The sequence below is a fragment of the Solenopsis invicta genome, chromosome 2 (genome assembly GCF_016802725.1).
Source record: "Solenopsis invicta isolate M01_SB chromosome 2, UNIL_Sinv_3.0, whole genome shotgun sequence".
Lineage (NCBI taxonomy): Eukaryota > Metazoa > Arthropoda > Insecta > Hymenoptera > Formicidae > Solenopsis > Solenopsis invicta.
In genome coordinates this window covers 16,003,155-16,022,909 of record NC_052665.1, presented here as the reverse complement: position 1 = coordinate 16,022,909, position 19,755 = coordinate 16,003,155, and the positions used below count along the sequence as shown (strand labels likewise).

The window sequence follows — 19,755 nt, the reverse complement described above, 5'->3', positions numbered from 1 at the left end:
TTTTTTATACGATTAATTCTAATAAGTACTGTCAACAATTAGACAATTTAAAGACAATTCAGGAGAAATCTAATCAATCTTAAGAGAATCGTTTTTTTTCTAGAATAACCACACATTGCAAAAGACATTCCGCAAATTAGAGGAAACGAAATATCATATCATTTTTACTAGATATTTGATATAGCACCATCGGATTATCATTTGGATCATCATTTATCTCAATCATTGCAAATGATTTAAGCGAGAAAAAATGTGCACCTTTGAATCTGTCAATAGCCATATTTCTTCTTTCTTCAATACAAAACCAAGGTCGTTTTATGATCGAGGCATCCGTACGCTTCTAGAACGTTGGAAAATGATTGTAGAAAACGACGGCTCTTACATCGTTGATAAATGAAAAAAATGTTACATGCCAAATTACTACTGGAGTTTTAATAATAATTCGGGCACGAACTTTTGCACTTACCGACTATATTCGTACGAATTCGGCTAGCATAATCGCCTTGAGGATTAATATCCGACGAGCAACTGTGCATCGTCCGGTTTTGCTACCTGTTCGCGATTGGTCGACTCCAATTTTCGAGTTCGTGTACAGTTACTCGTAGATCAAGGCAGACACTCCATCGGCTTTCACCGGCCGGTTGGTGCCGGAGACGACGCTCCTTCACCTTGACACAGTCGCCACTTGTCGCTGCTCGTCTCGTCGGTCATCTCTTTTTCTTTTTTCTGCTCGTCGACAAGAACCTGTCTTCAGATTTCTCGTTCTGCCTCGGTCGAGCGCGATCCCCGCGCGTAGACTTTCGAACCCGCTTCCGACAGGAAAAACGTGGAAAAACCGACGCGACAGGTGTCCTCACCTGCAGGTGAAAATTGCGATGGCTGGGACACAGACACGTGCTTGTAGTGCCAGTCCCCATTGAAAAGCAGCTGGCGTGGCGGTAACGTCCGTTCCCACGTGGGATCTCGTTTTAGCAGTCCGCGTCTGTTTCTCAGAATTCTTCTATTCGCTTCGTCTTCAATTTCACTTAATGTCATGTTATATAGCACGACATTTAAATAAAATTGACTTCACGATTAAATGCACGGTAAAATTATCCCCGTGGGTCCTGTAAGCGACGATTATTTTCAGAATACATTTTAATAATTTTAATTTAATTTCTGTTTTCAATAAATATGCAGCAGTTTCGTCCCTGCTTAAAACACGATGGAGGCCAGAGATTTCTGAACATATTTATTACGATAAATTACGCGGAAATGAATGAAGCTGTCAAAGCTTGCCTCTGAAATGAGCATGGAAAAACGAAGTCACCTTGGGCCGTTCCTCCACGGAATTTGTCGCGTTTGTGAATCACGACAGCTATTTACGCAACATCGTCGCTCGTACGTTGAACTTTAAAGTGTACTTAGATATGCGTCGCTGGTAGCACACTTCCATGCGATAAATAAAACATTAGAGCTAGATTCCAACGTAGGTGAATAGCTCCTAGGTAACAAAGATGGGAAAGAAAATATAGGTTAATGTATTAACGAAGGAGAGAGATATTATCTACGAACGTTTACCGCGACTTGTATTTAAAAATAAGGAATCAGAATTGATATTTTGAATATGCAAAACATCTCTCGTCGATATTAAAAGATTTACATTTAAATAGAATTTTAAAGAACTCGTATTTTTGCTGAGAGAAGAATTTTAATAAATATTTATTCAGATAGTACTACTGAAATCTTTACTAAATGCAAATATATATTTATGTAGAACAAGAACCACTAATTTAAGTATTTTTTTTTCTTATTTATTTATGTACCGTAAATAAATATTTCATTAGTACTATGTGCGAATAAATATTTATTAAAATTTAGGAATTTTTTTTTCTCTGTGCTCAAATTCTATAGTTATTAAAAAGTTTACTTTCATGATTTTCTTTATCCATTCGAGAATGGTTTCCAAATTTTGAAAATACTAGTGGACCATATAAATCGTAAGGGGGGAAAAAAGCAGCGTTTATTGGGATCAAGGCGTTTCTTATTTATAAAGGCTTGGCCGCGATTCTTTTTTGATGATTCTAGATAATCTGATTTTCGGAAGACATCAATTTAGCATCACCGCAGATTAGATAATACAATTATGTTATCTGTTATTATAGATAGCCACGGATATTGTGTAATGGTACGTTAATTAATTCGTGACTCATTTTTCCAACTGTAGTTTATTTATGTGTATCGTTGCATATAGATCGGCGTAGTGATAGTTGGCTCGTTTATCCCACTCGCATCCCCCGCAATGAATCAGTTGACGTAAATCAAGCGTACGTTCGTTGAATTTTCCCGTAACGACGAGACGATTGCACGCAGCCGGAAAGCGCGATAACGAGGGTGGTGAAGAAGGAGGTGAAAAAGAAAGTTCGAAAGCTGCGAGGCTACTCTGACTCGGACACGGACGACGACGAGTTCGACGATGGCCTGGTAAGATCCCGAAAGGACACGGTCCTTCCTTTCGCACGTTCCAAGACCTGCCCTAACGAGAGAAATTGCGGGAGAGCATGATTGAGTGATGATTGTGGATGGATAATGGTCAGCCCATATATGGGAGTGACACTCGTGTGTGATTAGGACAATAGTGAAAGATATTCGAAATGTTCAAAAATAAACAAACTCAATTAATTCTTATTTGTATATATTATTTATTATTTGTATATATATTTAAAAAAAAGTTTTTTCTTTTATTCGATTTTTTATCTTTTACCATAGAAGAAAGATCGTATACGGAAAAATTGAAATAAGGTTTTAAAAAATATATCCACATTTATTTATTTAATTAAATCAAATTAAAATATTAAAGTAATTCAAATAATTCAAATTATTAAAATTATTTATTTAATTAAATAAAATTAAAATATTAAAGTAATTCAAATAATTCAAATTATTAAAATTATTTATTTATTTAATGTTAGCAAACAGATTTTGCAAAAACGAATCGGAGATTGACGAATCAATCACAGAAGAAAGGCCTGTATGTACGCGGAGGTGTGAAAATTATCTTTGTACAGGGACATATAAGGTGTTCCGAGCCTGGCGAAGCTACCTTTCACCTGTGGCTGCTTCGAGCAATTTGGAATCGGCAATTTTCCTCGGTGAAAATACCGAGATGGGTCACGAGATTCGTCGCGATCTCTTCCAACTTTCGACATTGAATAATGTCATCATAACTAATTCTCAAACAAATAAGTCTGCTCGAAAGTCAATTGAAGTTAAATTTTTATTTGTCTGTTTCCACCTTTGGAATTCAGTTCTCGAAAAATTTGTTAACTGTAATCTTCCCATCTTAAGGAAGATTTATTGAGAATTCGGAGAATCTTTGAGCTGATAGATCTGGGACGCGTAAAATGAATTCTCCGGTACTTCGTCGTGGTATTCTCATCTCGGAGGGAGGGGTAGAGGAGGGAGATAACATCCGCAGACGAGTCAACCGTTTCGCAAGACTTGTTAGGCGTGCAGAGATTCAAGAGAGGAAAAAAAAAAGAGGAAACGGGGACGTTGTGCCGCGGTCTTCATAGAAACTTATCGCGTCGCGGTTGCGATAAAAGAGAGAAACGGGAAAGAGAAGCGCGACCGGCCATCCACCACCCCCGCGTTTCATTGTCTGATACGCGTGTCGCTTATTAAACGATTCAATCGAGCACATTACGTCAGTTGTAAGTATGAAAATATCGTCTCTGATGAGTCACGCGATGAGAAGCCGCCTGAGGAATTTCTCCGGGAAAGCGCGAGGTGCTTCGTTGTTGGTCGTTTATAATCGAAGGAATAAAGAGGCATCGAATAAAAATGTCAAGGCATTGATAATCTTCCGTTTTTCTTGCACTGATGACATATATCTTCGAAAATATATTTTTTTATATCAAGGTTCTCGATGATTACTTAAGGATGTATCGGACGTACAGTCCCTGCAAAGTAAATAAAATTTGGAAATGTGTTTAGTACTAACACTTCAAATAAATTATGTACATATAAAAGTTGTGTAAGATATTTATATTTAATAACATTTTTATAGTTCACTTTATTATTAAAAACTAAATGATTTTTTACAACATTAAGAAAAATCTCGACTTTTGTGTAAGTACTTTAAATATTCAAGATGATTTAGATAAAGTTTTATTGTGATTATTTAGTTATTTTGTAAAGAAATAAATTTCGTTTATTTTACAGAACCGATTTCTGCATCGCAGATGCGAAATAAAACTTTATATAAATCCTTTTGAATATTTAAAATACTTAAATGAAAAAAAATTCAGATTTTTTTCATTTCTTATTTCATTATTAATTATATTTTTGTTAGAGCATACGTTTGCTTATTGAAATAACTTTTTATCCAAATAGAAAATTGCCGTCAATTTTTTTCTACTACTTTCAAATGCAATATAGAGCAATAAATAATTTCTTCATAGTTTTCTTAACGTTGACAAATATTTTATATGTCCTTAAGCGAAACATCGTCTCGTTATCTCGTTGCTTCATCTCGGCTTTCTCGTTTTAAACATATCTTTCTTTCAGGAAGACAAATTTTATGTGCTTTATTCTAATTTATCATACGCAGAATCGTTGGCTATTCCGCATAAGACTTTTCTCCTGAGCATACTAGTGGTGCGTCACTTTCTCCCAATTAGGATTCATATTAACCCTTTAACAGAGGTCGACTGTCGCGTGAATTGCGAGCGTTTGTCGAGTGCGATATGTTTGTTGAGATTACGTTGCGCGCATTCTTTTTTTCGTCGAGGCTCAATTCAATTTTTTTTTCTGCGCTAAAGCCTCCCGTCTCGAATTAAGCACTAAAGAAAGAAAAATACATGTGCTGTACTGCAAGAAAGAAAATTATCAAGACTAAAAATTGCAGAAATGAATAAAAGAAATATTTCCAAACTGCTCACTGTCGGGAATGAGAGATAACAAGGCGCTGTTTCACTTCAGTAATCCTTGAATGTTTACACGATAAATCATAATTCTTGGTTTCTTCGGGAAATAAACTTTTGAACATTGCATGAATAAGCGGCCTACCTTAGTTTGCAATTCATTAAAAAAATTTCAATTAACGGTATACACTGGCCGTACACTTACATAACATTATTAATACGAAATGGCAATTTTATCGATGTCTCCCGTGTCATGGGCGCCGATAAAGTTGGAATGGTTAACGCGGTTGGAATTCCGCGATAATGAGTAACTTATGAGGTAACAGCTAATATTTCCAATCACGCTTGGGAGCGCGCATTTCGCGATTAATGGGCGCGATGAATTTATCGCTAATTGAATCATAATTTGTCGTAGTGACCGCGAAGCACGGCATGATATTTTTCATAGGTACGGATTTAACGCCGCAATATTCCATGGAGCGTAAAGAACTAAAGCATTGATAAGCCGATTTCTCTTCTTCGTTGATAAAAATTGAAATGGCAAAATATATTTGCACCTGAAGTAAATTAACGTCACTCCTTAAATGCTCTCGTATAGAAAAAACAGTATTTAACATTAGTATCAAATTAAAACCAATATATTTCGTTTAACAATCATTGTTTTATGTATAAGCAAAAAATAACATTCAATCTTACTATATTTTGATAATTTTAAATTTCAATAAAATATTTTTTTATACTTTTATTTTAATATTATAATTATCTAAAGAGCAAAGTATAATTGTTTTGATAATAATAATAGTGTAAATTAGAGTTCTTGGTTTGAAGATACTGTTAATTTTTATCCAATTTTTTTTTCTTAATTGATGATAAATGAAAAAATATTGTTAAATAATGAGAATATATTTTTTAGATGTTATATCAAATTTATTATGCTATATAATTTTAATATTTAATAAAGATGTTTTCAAAACAAGAATGTCCTTTTTTTTATGCAGAACTGAAGAATTTAGTATCTTTATTATTTTGTACAAATCGCGTAAAAATTCATCGCTCACACCTCGCTTTTATTTTTGTAATAAATTAAATACAAAGCTGCGGTAAAAGAAGAATGATAAATTTACTGGAAGAGCACGGGATCCTTCATTTCTATTCGCTTTTTTTTTTGTCAAACCGTGCTGCAGTGATGCAGTTCATTTTATGCTCGCGCCAGAGCGTGTCACTGTCAGAGAGAACAGTCGTAATGCCGTGCGATAAAGGCGCCGCGCCAAGCTCGCCTCGAAGTAGGCGATGGACGGCGTCGTTTCAAGGACTCCCTTGTAACTGGGCTACATCCTGCGGGGATGCTTGATCATCGTGCTTGATCTTTCACAACTGGTTGCAAGTCGAAAAATACCACGGGTTCACTGCAGGTGTGGACTGTGGACTGTTACGTAACGCGGCAGGATCTCTCTAGCGGTCGGCGCATTCTCGTTTTCCTCGTGTCACGCCGACCCGTTCGCCTCTCGTCTCTCCTGCCGTATATTTCCGTTATCGCGCGAATGCTGTAAAAGGCCACGTTGGGGCCACGCATGCAAACCCGGATTGCATCGCGTCGAATGAAACCAGGCGAAGATTGAGAGACTAGGAAGTCGAATCTGATGATCAATCCGTTTTTTCAAGCTCTAATCGCGCTGCAATTTCAATCTTTATGAAAGTTAACATTCATGATATTAATATCTCGCAGAAAAATATATGCAGTGAAAGGAAAAATTACTCAATTTTAATAAATATTGTTTGAATAGTAGCAATAAAATATTTACTAAATGTAAATGAATATTTATTTAGTATAAGGATCACTAATTTAATTTAATTATTATTTCTTTATTGAGTAAAATGTTAGGTACTGTAAGTAAATATTTTATTGCGATTATTCAAACAAATATTTATTAAAATTAATAATTTTTTTCTCTTACTGTGTAATCACATACGTAGAATTTCTTCAATGTTTTAGTTGTAAAAATTGGGGATTAAAATTAAAAAAAAAATTTTTTATTTAACGATAGGTTTTTTCAATAATGAACACGATTTTTTAAATCAAAATTTAAGAATGTAAATAAATAAAATAACAGCAATTTTCTTTAATTTCAAATATATTTATAGAAATTTGACTAAGATTTTAGATAAAAGCGAATAATTAAATTTCAACGTTGGAAACATGATATAATGTGAAAAATTTATCGCATGTTATTCGTCTCGGTAATCTGATCTGTTGATACTTTATTTATCGATGAGCACAAGAGATTTAAAGACTATTAGCTCGTAGTTATTTTTGGCAGATTTAGAAGACGTTATCCCATCAAAAACGAATATTATTTTCGAGACCGATGGTTCAGATAACCAGCGATTTACACGAATTTGTGATGAACGTTTTTATTCGCGATTTATTCACATGAACAATTTTTAACAGCAAAGCTGAATAAAGGGTTACAAATTTTGTCACTACAAAACCAACAAAAATTATATTTCCCAACTTGTCAGTTGGATCTTTTCCCAATTCGTCGATGTTTTTATATTTTCGCGTGAAAGAAAGAACGGTAACACTGAGTTTGAGCGTTATGAGACGTCACATTATATAGAATTAACATTTATGACTGCAAGATGACACTTTCTTCCGCTGACGCGAGTCAAATCCCTTCTCGTGTCCACGACGGTTCTTAAAATTATTGTCATTATAAGACGGCACACGGTGGTATCCTCAAGTTACCTGGTTCACCATAAATCTAACGTGCCTCGAATGTCGACACGATAATTTCAAGGATGCGCTCGTGGCCGAGATACGCAGGATGGTTTTAATACCGGCAATACTTTAACATCACCGTATTTTTATTCTTTGAACGCATGCCAACCGCAATACTAACAACTGGAAGAGTGGACTTTCGTTCTTGTCTAGGGTAAGTTCTTGCGAACAAGTTTGATCACTGCGTACTGTGCCTAAGTTGTGCTGCATGCCGACGAGGATCGATGTGCACGTTTGACGACACGGCACTGTCTTTTCTGAATTATGTACTTGATATCGAGCTCAAAGAAAGTTTGAGAAAAAAATTTCTTATACGAGTAAATATAACAACAACAATTTTATTAAATACTGCCCCGCGACTTACGTAACTCGTTTACAAATTGTGCAGTCTTGCTACGAGATGACACAAGCGCGAGATTGTTGTACTTGCCGTCAAACGAGACGTCGCCTCAACTATTTGTCGTACCTTCTGTTTTGAAAAGAATAGCGATAACAAATCATATGTTGTTTGATAAATAAGAAGGCGATTCCATGCCGTTACGTCATGATCATGATCGTGACTGGTGAATTTTTTTTTAAATACCGTCCTTGGAATGTATCTAACGCACGGATGGAACTTGACGATCTCTGTTTGTTCGTGAGAAACTGTATCTCTCTCTCCCGTTAAAAGTATATACACGCCGGGTTTTCGTAATCTAATTATTCCTTGTTACTTTTGTTCGGTGGCGAGTAACGTTGTACGATAAATAAAGCCACGCTTGTTGCGTGCGCGAAAACGATTTAGTTGTCACAACTTTGGGATTACGCGCTGATATAAAATTATTTGAAATTTTAATTGTCGTAAATTACGTAGTTACAAATGTGATTGATTAAATGCGGGATCAGTTTTGTACAAAATACGACTCGTTATAATCTCGTTAAATTTATTTGCAATGACATGAAAACCGATATTTTCGATCGAATGCATGCGATGCATCAATAACACGCTGTAGCTGTAAGGACAATATGTGATATTGGCAAATAATTGCAGGTGGTTCCATGCGGTCTTCGAAAAATCTGCCACGTAAGATCACAAAGAATTTTCTGAACTGTACATATTATTTTTGATGTGTTCTCAGCACCCAGATTTGAATTCCCGAATTGAATAGAAATAACGTCATCGGTAATCTTTTCCTTTTGCCCTTGGTTGTATGTTTGATATTTGCCGAATTAATCACGAGATGACAAATTCATAGTTCCCATTAATACTTGCTCAGAAAAGTTTACATTATTCACGCATCTATATTATTCAGAGCGATAAGCGCGCCTCGTTTAGCTTTTATTATTCCTATGAAATGCATACACTTAAGCTTTTCTGATTTATTTGTTTATTTGCAAAACACAACGTATGCAGTAGAAAGAAAATAGTGTTGTTAATTGACGAAATTTATTTTACACAGTTTAAGTGATAATAAAAAAATCTTTTTTTATTCCTGACGCAATAACATAAAATTCTACAAGACATCGCTTAAACATATTCGATCGAAAATTTTTCGCCATTTTGTAGCAAAATTTGCTTTTTCTTTTCTTACGTTTTGCTATTACAAGCCGAGAGAGATGTGTTTTTACATTTTTCTTACCGTAGATTGACACTATTGGTATAGTTGTTTGAATTATTATTTTGTTATCTCTATTATATATCACAACTTTTTTTTCTTTGTTATTTTCTTATGCCACACAAGTCTTGGCACAAGATAATATAATAATCGTACAATAATGTGTTTTGAAACAATATCACTAGTCGTGACATACGCGCAACTACACTGTAAAAAATTTTGTGTAAAATTAAACCTGTTATGAGTAATTTTGACAATGGTTATAAATTTTTTTGCAATATGTAAGAGCAAAATTAATTTCTTAATACGTAATTAAGCAGATTGCAGAGATAAATTAACAACGTATTTAGAAAATTACAGAAATGATAATGCAATATTTTTTGCATCTGTATTATACATTCAAATATTGTCTCTCTACATATTATAAACAATATAATGGTTATTGTGCCTGCATACAATGATACTATAGACGGAGAATCAGAATTTTCGCACATGTACGGTGAATGCTGATCGCACTATTTCACAACGATGTTATATGAAATTATTATTCTTGTATTATATAAGATTACAAAAATTTGCATAAAATATTTAAAATAGCCTGGCATATAATTTTCCGCATGAGATAAGATATGTTTATTCAATAAGAGCAAATCTACATATTTTTTGTGGAATTACATATTTTCTGTAAAATTATAGGATGTTTTGTATTTACAAGACTACAGATGTAATTTTTACATCTGTTTGTGAAAACTTACTGAATTTGTTTACAATGTATTCTTGCTTTAGATCTTTTTGAAATATTATGAATCGCAATTACAATTTTTCATCATGTGTTTGGCAGTTGCTATAAAAAGGACTGATGACATAGGAGAAATAAGGAATATCGCGTCACCAAATCCTGTTTAATTTCAAAATAGCATACGTCGCATACGTTACATAATTACGCATCTCAGTGCTATTTTCGAATATTGTTCTCAAGATATCACGAGAAAATGCGTTAATTAGCTACCAGGAACGCCGTCGGGTTCCTTATCTGCTGCCTCGCGCAACATTTTTTTTTTATTCCTCGTTAATACACAGATAAGTACTCGGCAAAATGCGAGGAGCACAAACGAGTCGACTCTATCTGCGTGACGTAGTCGTTCATTTCGCGGTACATCTGGATAAGATTTCGCAGGAATAGATAATGAGTGACTAAGGCAAATGCATTTCTCTCTGCTCAAAACACTTTTGCACTTGGCACTCCAGTAACTTTCGCGATTCTCATCACTTTAACGCAACAATTACGTACCGCGACGGCTCGTTCGCGAAAACCTATCATCTCCATTCTCTCTCGGAAAGATCGTCGGTTTCATTTATCGAAGTTACAACGGGAAGTTCCGTTGATATGTTAGAAATTTTATTATCAAAAAATAGGAATAGTTACTCAGAGATTTTATTTCTATTGGGAGATATCTGGCGAGAACTTTATCTTATCTTTTCTATTTTTATATTAACACATTCATGTAATTATGTTAACAAAGCAGCAATTTTTTTAAAAATTGGCTAAGAATCATGTGAGAATTGAACAGTTTTTTTTTCTGCACAACTGCCAAACATGTTTATTCATCACGGTAGTTTTACCGTAATCACACGTTTTCACGAATGATGAACATTTTTCAACTACCTGTATTTAAGAAACGCGCCGACAGATACTCAACTTCGATCGGTATCTGCAACACCGCATTACGTAATTATAATGAACTCTTTGATAATAGTATTGACAATATAGCGCGAATATAAGATACTGTATCATAATATAAAGAAGAATTTATAGTGCAAAGAACATTTTTTATGAGGAAAAACGAAACTTTTAAAACATTCCGTAGATATCCCTGCTCTATTTATTTCTATTGCGATATAATGTAGCGTATTAAGTTACAGTAATGTATGAAATAATAATCTAAGTAGGATTAACATATTAATTTTCTTAATGCAAAACCACATCTTTTTTAATGACAAAAGTTCCTATTATTTTTCGTGCAACTCACGATCTCACATATGTCATCCATAATATTGTTTATGTCACGAGAGCTATTTGTTCACACATGTTCGATTATTATCTTATGACGCGATTCGCAAACACTTTGCACGCTTTTACACGTTTGAGCGTCAAGTGTGGTGAAGCGAGAGATCAGTTGAATCTCGACCGAGTCACCCATTTTTATTTTCTCAAACGTTTTGCAGGTGATGAACCAGGAAGTCAAGAAGGAGACTCCACTCCAGTTCAAGTTCCGTGCAAAATTCTATCCCGAAGACGTCGCCGAGGAACTGATACAAGACATTACACTGCGACTTTTTTACCTCCAGGTAAAAAATTATTATTCAAGCATTGTACGTTATTCATTTATATAGTTTCTTGTCTATACATACGTTTCTTTCTCTCTCTCTCTCTCTCTCTCTCTCTCTCTCTCTTTCTCCATTTGCGATTTCAATAATAATTTTTAATTTGCCGCTTCGAGTGTCAAAGTGATTTTGAAATTTATGATGTTTAGAGCAAATTGACTTGATGTAAAAACAATGGATCTCATTTATTCGTCGGATTGAGCCACGTGCATCGAGACTATCGTTCGTTTATCTGATCTGTTTCTTCTCGTCGCTCACTATCTCGTTCTTCGTGGCGCGGCGGATACTTGAACACGAGGAATGTTCTTTAATTTTTTGCTCAGTTGAACCAGGCAAATGCATTAGTGTTTAAGAATAATTGATTATATTTATCTAAGATGCCTAGTGAAATTAGTGGAATTTTATTCGCAGTTTAGAATAATATTTATTTCGAGCAAACATAAAATGAGATTTGAAGATTATTTTTCTTACATTAATTCATAAATATTTTTTTAATTGCTTATAATATTGCAATCTTATTGAATTTTATTATAATATTCACGTTAATTATTGTTTAAATAATTATATAATCTATTTTAAATAATTGATGTGATTGTTTTAATTGATTGCAGGTGAAGAACGCTATTCTTACGGATGAAATATACTGCCCACCGGAAACATCCGTTCTATTGGCTTCGTATGCCGTTCAAGCGAGACATGGAGATTATCAAAAGGGTAACCATCCAGCTGGCTTCCTGGCAAACGATCGGCTGTTACCACAGCGTGTTGTGGACCAACATAAAATGAGCAAAGAGGAATGGGACAGTTCGATTACAAACTGGTGGCAGGAACATCGTGGTATGTTGCGAGAGGACGCCATGATGGAGTATCTGAAAATTGCTCAGGTATCTGTTAAATAGCATGTGCAGGATATAAGTCCAAAAATTATGGCAAAGACTTCAGGAAAGTGTGACAACGCTGACATACGTCGTCGTTATTCATACTGTACAATTATTTTATTTTCGCATGTTACGTGAGCTATGTTAGAAATCTCTATTTGTCTTCGGAAATTTTATTCTTGTAAAGTGTTCTTGTCAGTTTGTGCTGCAATCCGTTCCTGAAGGCTTGCGCATTTGTATAACAATGACGCGTTTCAATTATACTTTTTAATTACTCGCATAATATTGCATAGTATTTTCAACTCGACGTTTGTTTACGAGATAGTGTTTTTTTAACTAATTTTTCTACAAAAACATTACGCGGACTCCAGTTTACTCGAAATTATTACCATGCGAAAACTTATGAAATACTGCTACTCCCGGTATCATTGGTATTGTTTTAGCGTTTTCCTTTATTTTTGTTTTCCGTAGGACTTAGAGATGTATGGTGTGAATTACTTTGAAATTCGCAACAAGAAGGGCACAGACCTTTGGTTGGGTGTGGATGCTTTAGGTTTGAACATCTACGAGAAGGACGATAAGCTCACGCCGAAAATCGGCTTCCCCTGGTCCGAGATACGGAATATCTCGTTCAACGATAAGAAATTCATAATCAAGCCAATCGACAAGAAGGCACCGGACTTTGTATTTTTCGCCGCCAGAGTTAAGATTAACAAGCGAATTCTTGCGCTATGCATGGGCAATCACGAGCTTTACATGCGCAGACGTAAGCCGGACACGATCGACGTGCAGCAGATGAAGGTAAGAACATTACGAACATATTGAGTCGCAAAATTAATAAAACAGTTCTAATACATATACTTATTTGAAGCTGATTATATAATGTTATCATTAACAATATATATTTGACATGATGATTTACGTAATCACTATAACATATGGAATTTATTCAAGAATTAAAATAACACAATTAACGGTAAAAAAGATACTAGCTCTAAAAACTATTGCAATCATCCAATTATTAGGATTTGTTTTAATTAAATATATTTTACTTCTAAAATTGTAATGAGATTGTGATAAAATGTGATAAAATCTTCAGGCTCAAGCCAGAGACGAAAAGATGGCGAAACAGCAACAGAGAGAGAAACTGCAACTGGAGATAGCCGCCCGAGAACGCGCGGAGAAGAAACAGCAGGAATATGAAGAGAGGCTAAGAAACATGGCAGAGGAAATGGATAGGCGGCAGGCTGAGTTGAATGAAGCTCAGGAAATGATTCGGCGCTTGGAGGAGCAGTTGAAGCAATTGCAGGCTGCCAAGGAAGAACTAGAGAATCGTCAGAAGGTGAGTGAGTCTGTATTTAACAATCATTTAAAGAAAAACTCATTATACTATGAATAAATGATTTATTTCATTTTTATCTTTTCATGCAATTTTTACATAATTCTGTTACATATGCATGTGTTTACGCACGATTTTGTTCTGTAACCTATGTTCTATATGACGTAGGAATTGACAGTGATGATGGAAAAGTTGGAACTCTCGCATGAAATGGAGGCTGCAGAACGTGCTAAACTCGAACAGGAGATAAAAGCCAAGCAGGAAGAGGTACAACGCATACAATCGGAGGTGGAGGCTAAGGACTTGGAAGCCAGGAGATTACAGGCTGAGTTCGAAGCCGCCAAGTACGAGCAATTTTCTTCTTTTTCTCATCCTTTGTTTCTTAAAATTAACACGCTCGGGGGAATAATTACATGTTTATTACTTATTATGCAAGGTATAGACAAGAAGAAGCTGACAGGCAATATCAGGCCAATCAAACCCCGCATCATCATCATGTTGAGGAGAACGAAGAAGGCGAGGAGGAAGGTGAAGACGAGGTTCCTCAAGGAGATGTGACTAAGGACCTCGCGACCGACGAATCAATAATCGATCCTGTCGAAGAGCGACGCACTTTAGCAGAGAGAAACGAACGTCTCCATGATCAATTAAAGGTACATTGACATTTGATTTCAATATTTATTTTTTTCAATTTTTTATTTATTATTTTGATAATTTTATAAAATGAAACTTATGCTTTTAATCACTTTATTTAAAATCTGAAAATACATTCTTGAGATTTGATGCAAACCTCACGAGACCATTCTGTATATATTGCTATAATGGAATGCTTTCTTATTTACAGGCATTGAAGCAAGATCTTGCCCAGTCACGCGATGAGTCCAAGGAGACGGTGATGGACAAGATTCACAGGGAAAATGTGCGCCAGGGCCGCGACAAATACAAAACTCTTCGTGAGATTCGTAAGGGCAACACCAAACGCCGTGTCGATCAGTTCGAGAACATGTAAATTAATGTGCGTGCATCTAATCACTTTCCTTATACATGTTTTTTCCTACTTTCAATTTCTCACCTGACTTCGTGAGAAGGGAGCATGCAGTAAAACGATAACGAGATAACGATAATGAGAAGGAGAGAAAAAGAGAAAGCGATTAATAGAAGATAGGGAGAGAAATATAGAGAGAGGTATAGATTTTACATTCGATGTATAAATAGTATAACTTGAATAACAGACATATATATTTTCGATTTATTAAACTTCAAACCTTTCTAAAAATTTACGCGAATGTCAACCATGACTATCGTATATTGAGAATTATGAGCAATATTTGTGTCCATGATCGATGATGATTCTATACCTGGAAACTGATAATCAAAGCTTTCACCGTTTTGGTGAGAAACGCGACGAGAGCGAGCGATTTGCGCCGTCTTCCACATACTTCCACATTAATTAACGCTACACGATTCACTATCGTAGAATCGTCATTGGCTTTATCGCGGAATTAGGAGCACTAATAAATTTTCTTGCTACTTCGCGCAAAAGTGTCTTGCTTATGAAACTAATAGTTCTTATCTTAACTGTTTCTTATTAGCAAAACAGTTTTAAACATTATTAATAATTTAGCGTGATTATTACGCTAAATTATTACTCTATAACGATATTATTACTCTTGTTTTAGTAGGCTAAAGACACTTTGCGCCCAAGTACCAAGAAAATTTCGGCATTAAATTACAGTCTGTTACTTAAACCGTTACTTAAACCTTTCTCTGCGTATCGACGGATCCAACATCTTGATCACCGAAGTGATAGTATTGTCTCGCCTCACTAAGTATTACTGCCGGTCATTTATTCGCGTCGCGCGAGATGCCGACCCTTAACCGCTGATTATCTATCAGTGTCCTGCTCGCGATTCTTATCGCGCCGTCGCGTGTCGTCCGTCCTTGATGATAAGGATTCGTTTTTGAGAAGCCATTAATGTCTACTACCACCATTTGCACCTCGGTCGATGCGTCGCGACGGCGATCGCGGTCGTTACCCAATCGAATTTACAATTTTCTTCTATTTGTACACTTAATGCGAGCCATATTTATAGACAGGAGGATATCGAGGAAGCGCTCACTAGTTGATCAGCGATTTATCACTACATCGACTGTAGAGAAATAATAGGACACGTGGCTTATATTGTAGCGAATTAGATAGAAATTAGGCGTAATCCATCTTGAAGTTCGTATTGGGCAGCGACCGTTTCGATCAAGGGGACATTTCACGACATCTGATTCTATATCGTTTTTCAGATTAATCTCAAGTCTTGACTAATATTACTTGTCGAATAAGTAGTTATCTCGTGTATATGTATGCATGCATGCTTAGAAAACATCTTGGTGATTACATGCAAATCTTCAGTTTATTGCGTTTTCCAAAATTTTAATTTTTTTTTTTAATAAACGTCTTATTTGTCGCGTTTATAAGTCGCAATGTCGCGGGGTTGTCTCCTTATACATCACACACGAATCACTATTGCGGCGCAATCCGTCACTCCGGAATAATAAGTGTAAGCGATTCAACGATAGCATGGCCTATTTACTACCGATAAAACCGTACCGAACTATTTTCGTATGAGCGAGTTTCGATAACACGTTAGCGATTTTATATTGAATACACTCGTGGCCTTTACTTGATATACATATAAATATATAAATATATATATATATATTTCAAAGTACTATAGATAGTACTAATATAATGACTAGCCGAGAGATAGAGATGTTGTGTAAGGATATCGCGCCATAGAGAATTTGTCTTGCATGCCTTCAATACAAGGTCGAATCGCGCGGTACTCGCCGAATGGCTTTAGCTACCAAGATTCCGAAAGAATGAGAGAAACGAATGTGAGAGAGGGAGAGAGTGTGATAAAAGGAGATAATTAACCGCGTGTATATGCGTGTATGTTTGTGTGTGTGAAAGAGAAGAGAGAGAGGCCGAGTGATAAAGAAAACACATTTATGGCAGTCATATGCCATTGTAATTTTTAAAAATTTTTCGCCCTCTTAAGAGAACGTTCCGTACGCAATGGGATTATAAAACTAACGAACCTCGAGACGCTGCCAATTTTTCATACGATGGAATGCAAACCGAAGAGCAATAGCAGTCTGCTACGGACGAGATACGCGTGTGTGAGTTTTATGTAGGAGGAAAAATCGCGAAGTAATGTGTAAACGATCACGCCGTATCACGGAAGTTTGTACTTTGCTACATTATCATCAGCCGCGCGTAACAATGATATGCGAAGCAGAAAGGAGGAAAAAAGTACAGGAGTAATAACGCGATAGATATTTTTTGATTATATTTAATATTATACAAATTTACAAATTAGTAGTGTTATATTATTAATATTAATGTTTACAATTTAGTAGCGTTATTATTATTATTATGCAGATAATATTGAATGAGAAACTAAAGGAAAGCATTTTATAGTCGTCAATTTATACTCTTAAGAATAATCTAGCACTTAGATTTGGTCGTAGTTTATTATGAAAAAGAGGATATTTGAAAAATTCTTTTTATTCAAATTATTCTTTATTGCTTTTTTTGAAAATTCTACCTGCAGTTTACAGCGGAATTTTTCTGTACGCGAATGTAGTTGTATTTGAGTATTGTGATTTGACAAGCGTTTATTTCCAATCTTTTTTAAACTTCTTTTTATCTTTGAGAATGTACAGACTTGCGACCAGATATACGTGTGAAAAAAAAATTATTACTAATTAAAGAGATCGCACGATAACATTCTGATAATTGATGAGATGGGCGAGAACAAACTTGAAAGTTCGTCTCGATACTTTTTGGCGATTAAACCGCTTTGGCGAAACTGATGAATTTTTATTGAGACATTCCAGAAGAATTCCCTGTAAAGTACTTTTTCTGCCTGATTTACTTTGGATTTCTTCAACTAATAAGATATTCGATTCGAACTATCGATTTGGAGATCGCGCATTGACCTTCTTCCTCTCTTCATCAAATTTCATAACATTTTCTCTTATAAGCTTAACTTTGGGATACGTTTCGATTTCTACTTCATTTACATAATGTAAATTCAAGGTAGAAACAAGTTTGTTTGTCATACTTCCACTGTCTTTGAAATTTATACCTAATGTGTACGGCTAAAACTGCATTTGCCTGATCAATGTGCAGTAATATTTTTAAATCAAAAGATCTTAAAAAGGATAGAAAGATTTAAGATCCCGGTAATCCGATTCTTGGAAAATTTCGACGGAGAATGTTGCGTTGAAAGTAATCTTTTTTTTTCCGAAGGATCTTCGAAGCGCATCCTAGAATTAAATAGCGTTATTCAATTCTTCGCACTTCGCTGCAGACACGAAATCAGATCTTAAAATAGCGAAACATGTACTGTATATCTCTCATGAAGATACCACACATATATGTATACGCATGGTGCTATAGCATATTTTCCTTATTGAAACATATCGAAATGTGTATTTGGCATTGAGCATGCGTTTCGTTCCTTTTTTTTGTCTTCCTCCTTTCCAAGCTGAGACGCAAAGCTCGGCGGCGTTGTAACAATAGAATTCAAATGCGCGTCCTTTTCCCGTTTCTGCACCCGTGAGAGGATCCTCGTAGCAATACTGTCGAGCTGTTGAATATAAACCGGCGAAGACACGAGATACATACACGATGTGGGGACGCGTAGACATTGTATTTTAACAAGAACAATATTATTTGTTGGTGCGAGGATATAACGAAAATTACTTGTACTTTCCAGAGGAAGCTAGAGATTGTTTAAATAAAAAAAATTCATATAAAAAAAACCCCAGCCAAGAGAGCTGCCGATCCTGTCAATCCGTTAAGTAGTTTATCGATATTTTCGTATCTCGTAATGAATTAAAATGCGAACGACAATTTAACCAAAATATTTATGTCTTTAAGTTTCAATGGCAAAAATTCCGGAACGAGATGCCGAAAAGGAAACTAGTTATTCAGTCAACAATTTTATTTTATTAATGTGTAACAATTATTTCTTTTTGATCAGACGTTCTATAAAGTTTTAATGTCTTCTACGATTCAACGCTTTCCTTCTTGACATTTTCGGTCGTCAAGCGGGTATCTCACGTTTATAATAATTTTTATTATAAATTTTATACATTTCGCCTTTTATTGTTTTTTCGTTAACACGCGCTCTGTTCAATTGCGAGTTTTTGTCAAAGTCGGAAATATAATGCATATTTTAAATTGATAATTTAATATTATTAGTGCTAATATATATGACCTCTTATAAAATTATAGAATTGGCGAAAAATATTTCAATGTTTGCACCTGAGGCTGTTATCTTGAGCACGTACGAATAATTGTTCATGAACACTGTACGTGATTGGTGTGATTTATGTCATATGATGAGTCACAGCGTGACTCGTACAACGTAAATCGCATGAAAACAGCGATCATTTAATAATACTAACTGTTCAAAATCATTTATGAAGTCGAGTTTTGAAGCATTTGTAATATCAAATTAACCGCACTCGTAGTGCCCCAAAACATGCTTAATCCTTTCAATCCCGAATTAATTTTATTCGAAATAAAATTGTTCCTAATAGTATAGAGATCGTACCTGATTTTTTTCCTACTTTACGATTTTGGACATCAAAATGTGATCGTTGTATTGTTTAAATGATGATTAGTTGATATCTGGATAGAGCTGAAGATTGTTTTGCTTTAGAGGTTAACGTCAGGTGCGAAAGGGTTAAAAAAAGTGTCTTCCGAATTAACGTACCGTTTGAAAATTGCCGCCTCTACGGCTATCGATATACTGATTATCGATATATCGATACTCGCCGGCGGCGTTGCGCATGCGCTTTACGCGAT

At 35.3% G+C, this 19,755-nt stretch overlaps 1 protein-coding gene across 4 annotated transcripts in view; it reads left to right on the top strand.

Moving 5' to 3' along the window:
* Positions 1-14,889, top strand: part of LOC105197494 (moesin/ezrin/radixin homolog 1) — a 37,672-nt gene extending 22,783 nt beyond the window's left edge. For 2 of the 4 annotated variants that reach the window (XM_011163896.3, XM_011163895.3), the window contains 7 exons: positions 11,505-11,627; positions 12,275-12,547; positions 13,013-13,342; positions 13,641-13,883; positions 14,049-14,224; positions 14,317-14,533; positions 14,725-14,889. In XM_011163896.3, the coding sequence (XP_011162198.1) occupies positions 11,505-11,627; positions 12,275-12,547; positions 13,013-13,342; positions 13,641-13,883; positions 14,049-14,224; positions 14,317-14,533; positions 14,725-14,889 (1,527 nt within the window). Of the gene's footprint in view, positions 1-7,813; positions 7,838-8,713; positions 8,747-11,504; positions 11,628-12,274; positions 12,548-13,012; positions 13,343-13,640; positions 13,884-14,048; positions 14,225-14,316; positions 14,534-14,724 lie in introns of those variants that run through there. The other 2 variants (XM_026131065.2, XM_039445839.1) reach the window with 2 other exon arrangements.
* The last annotated feature ends 4,866 nt before the right edge of the window (positions 14,890-19,755 follow it).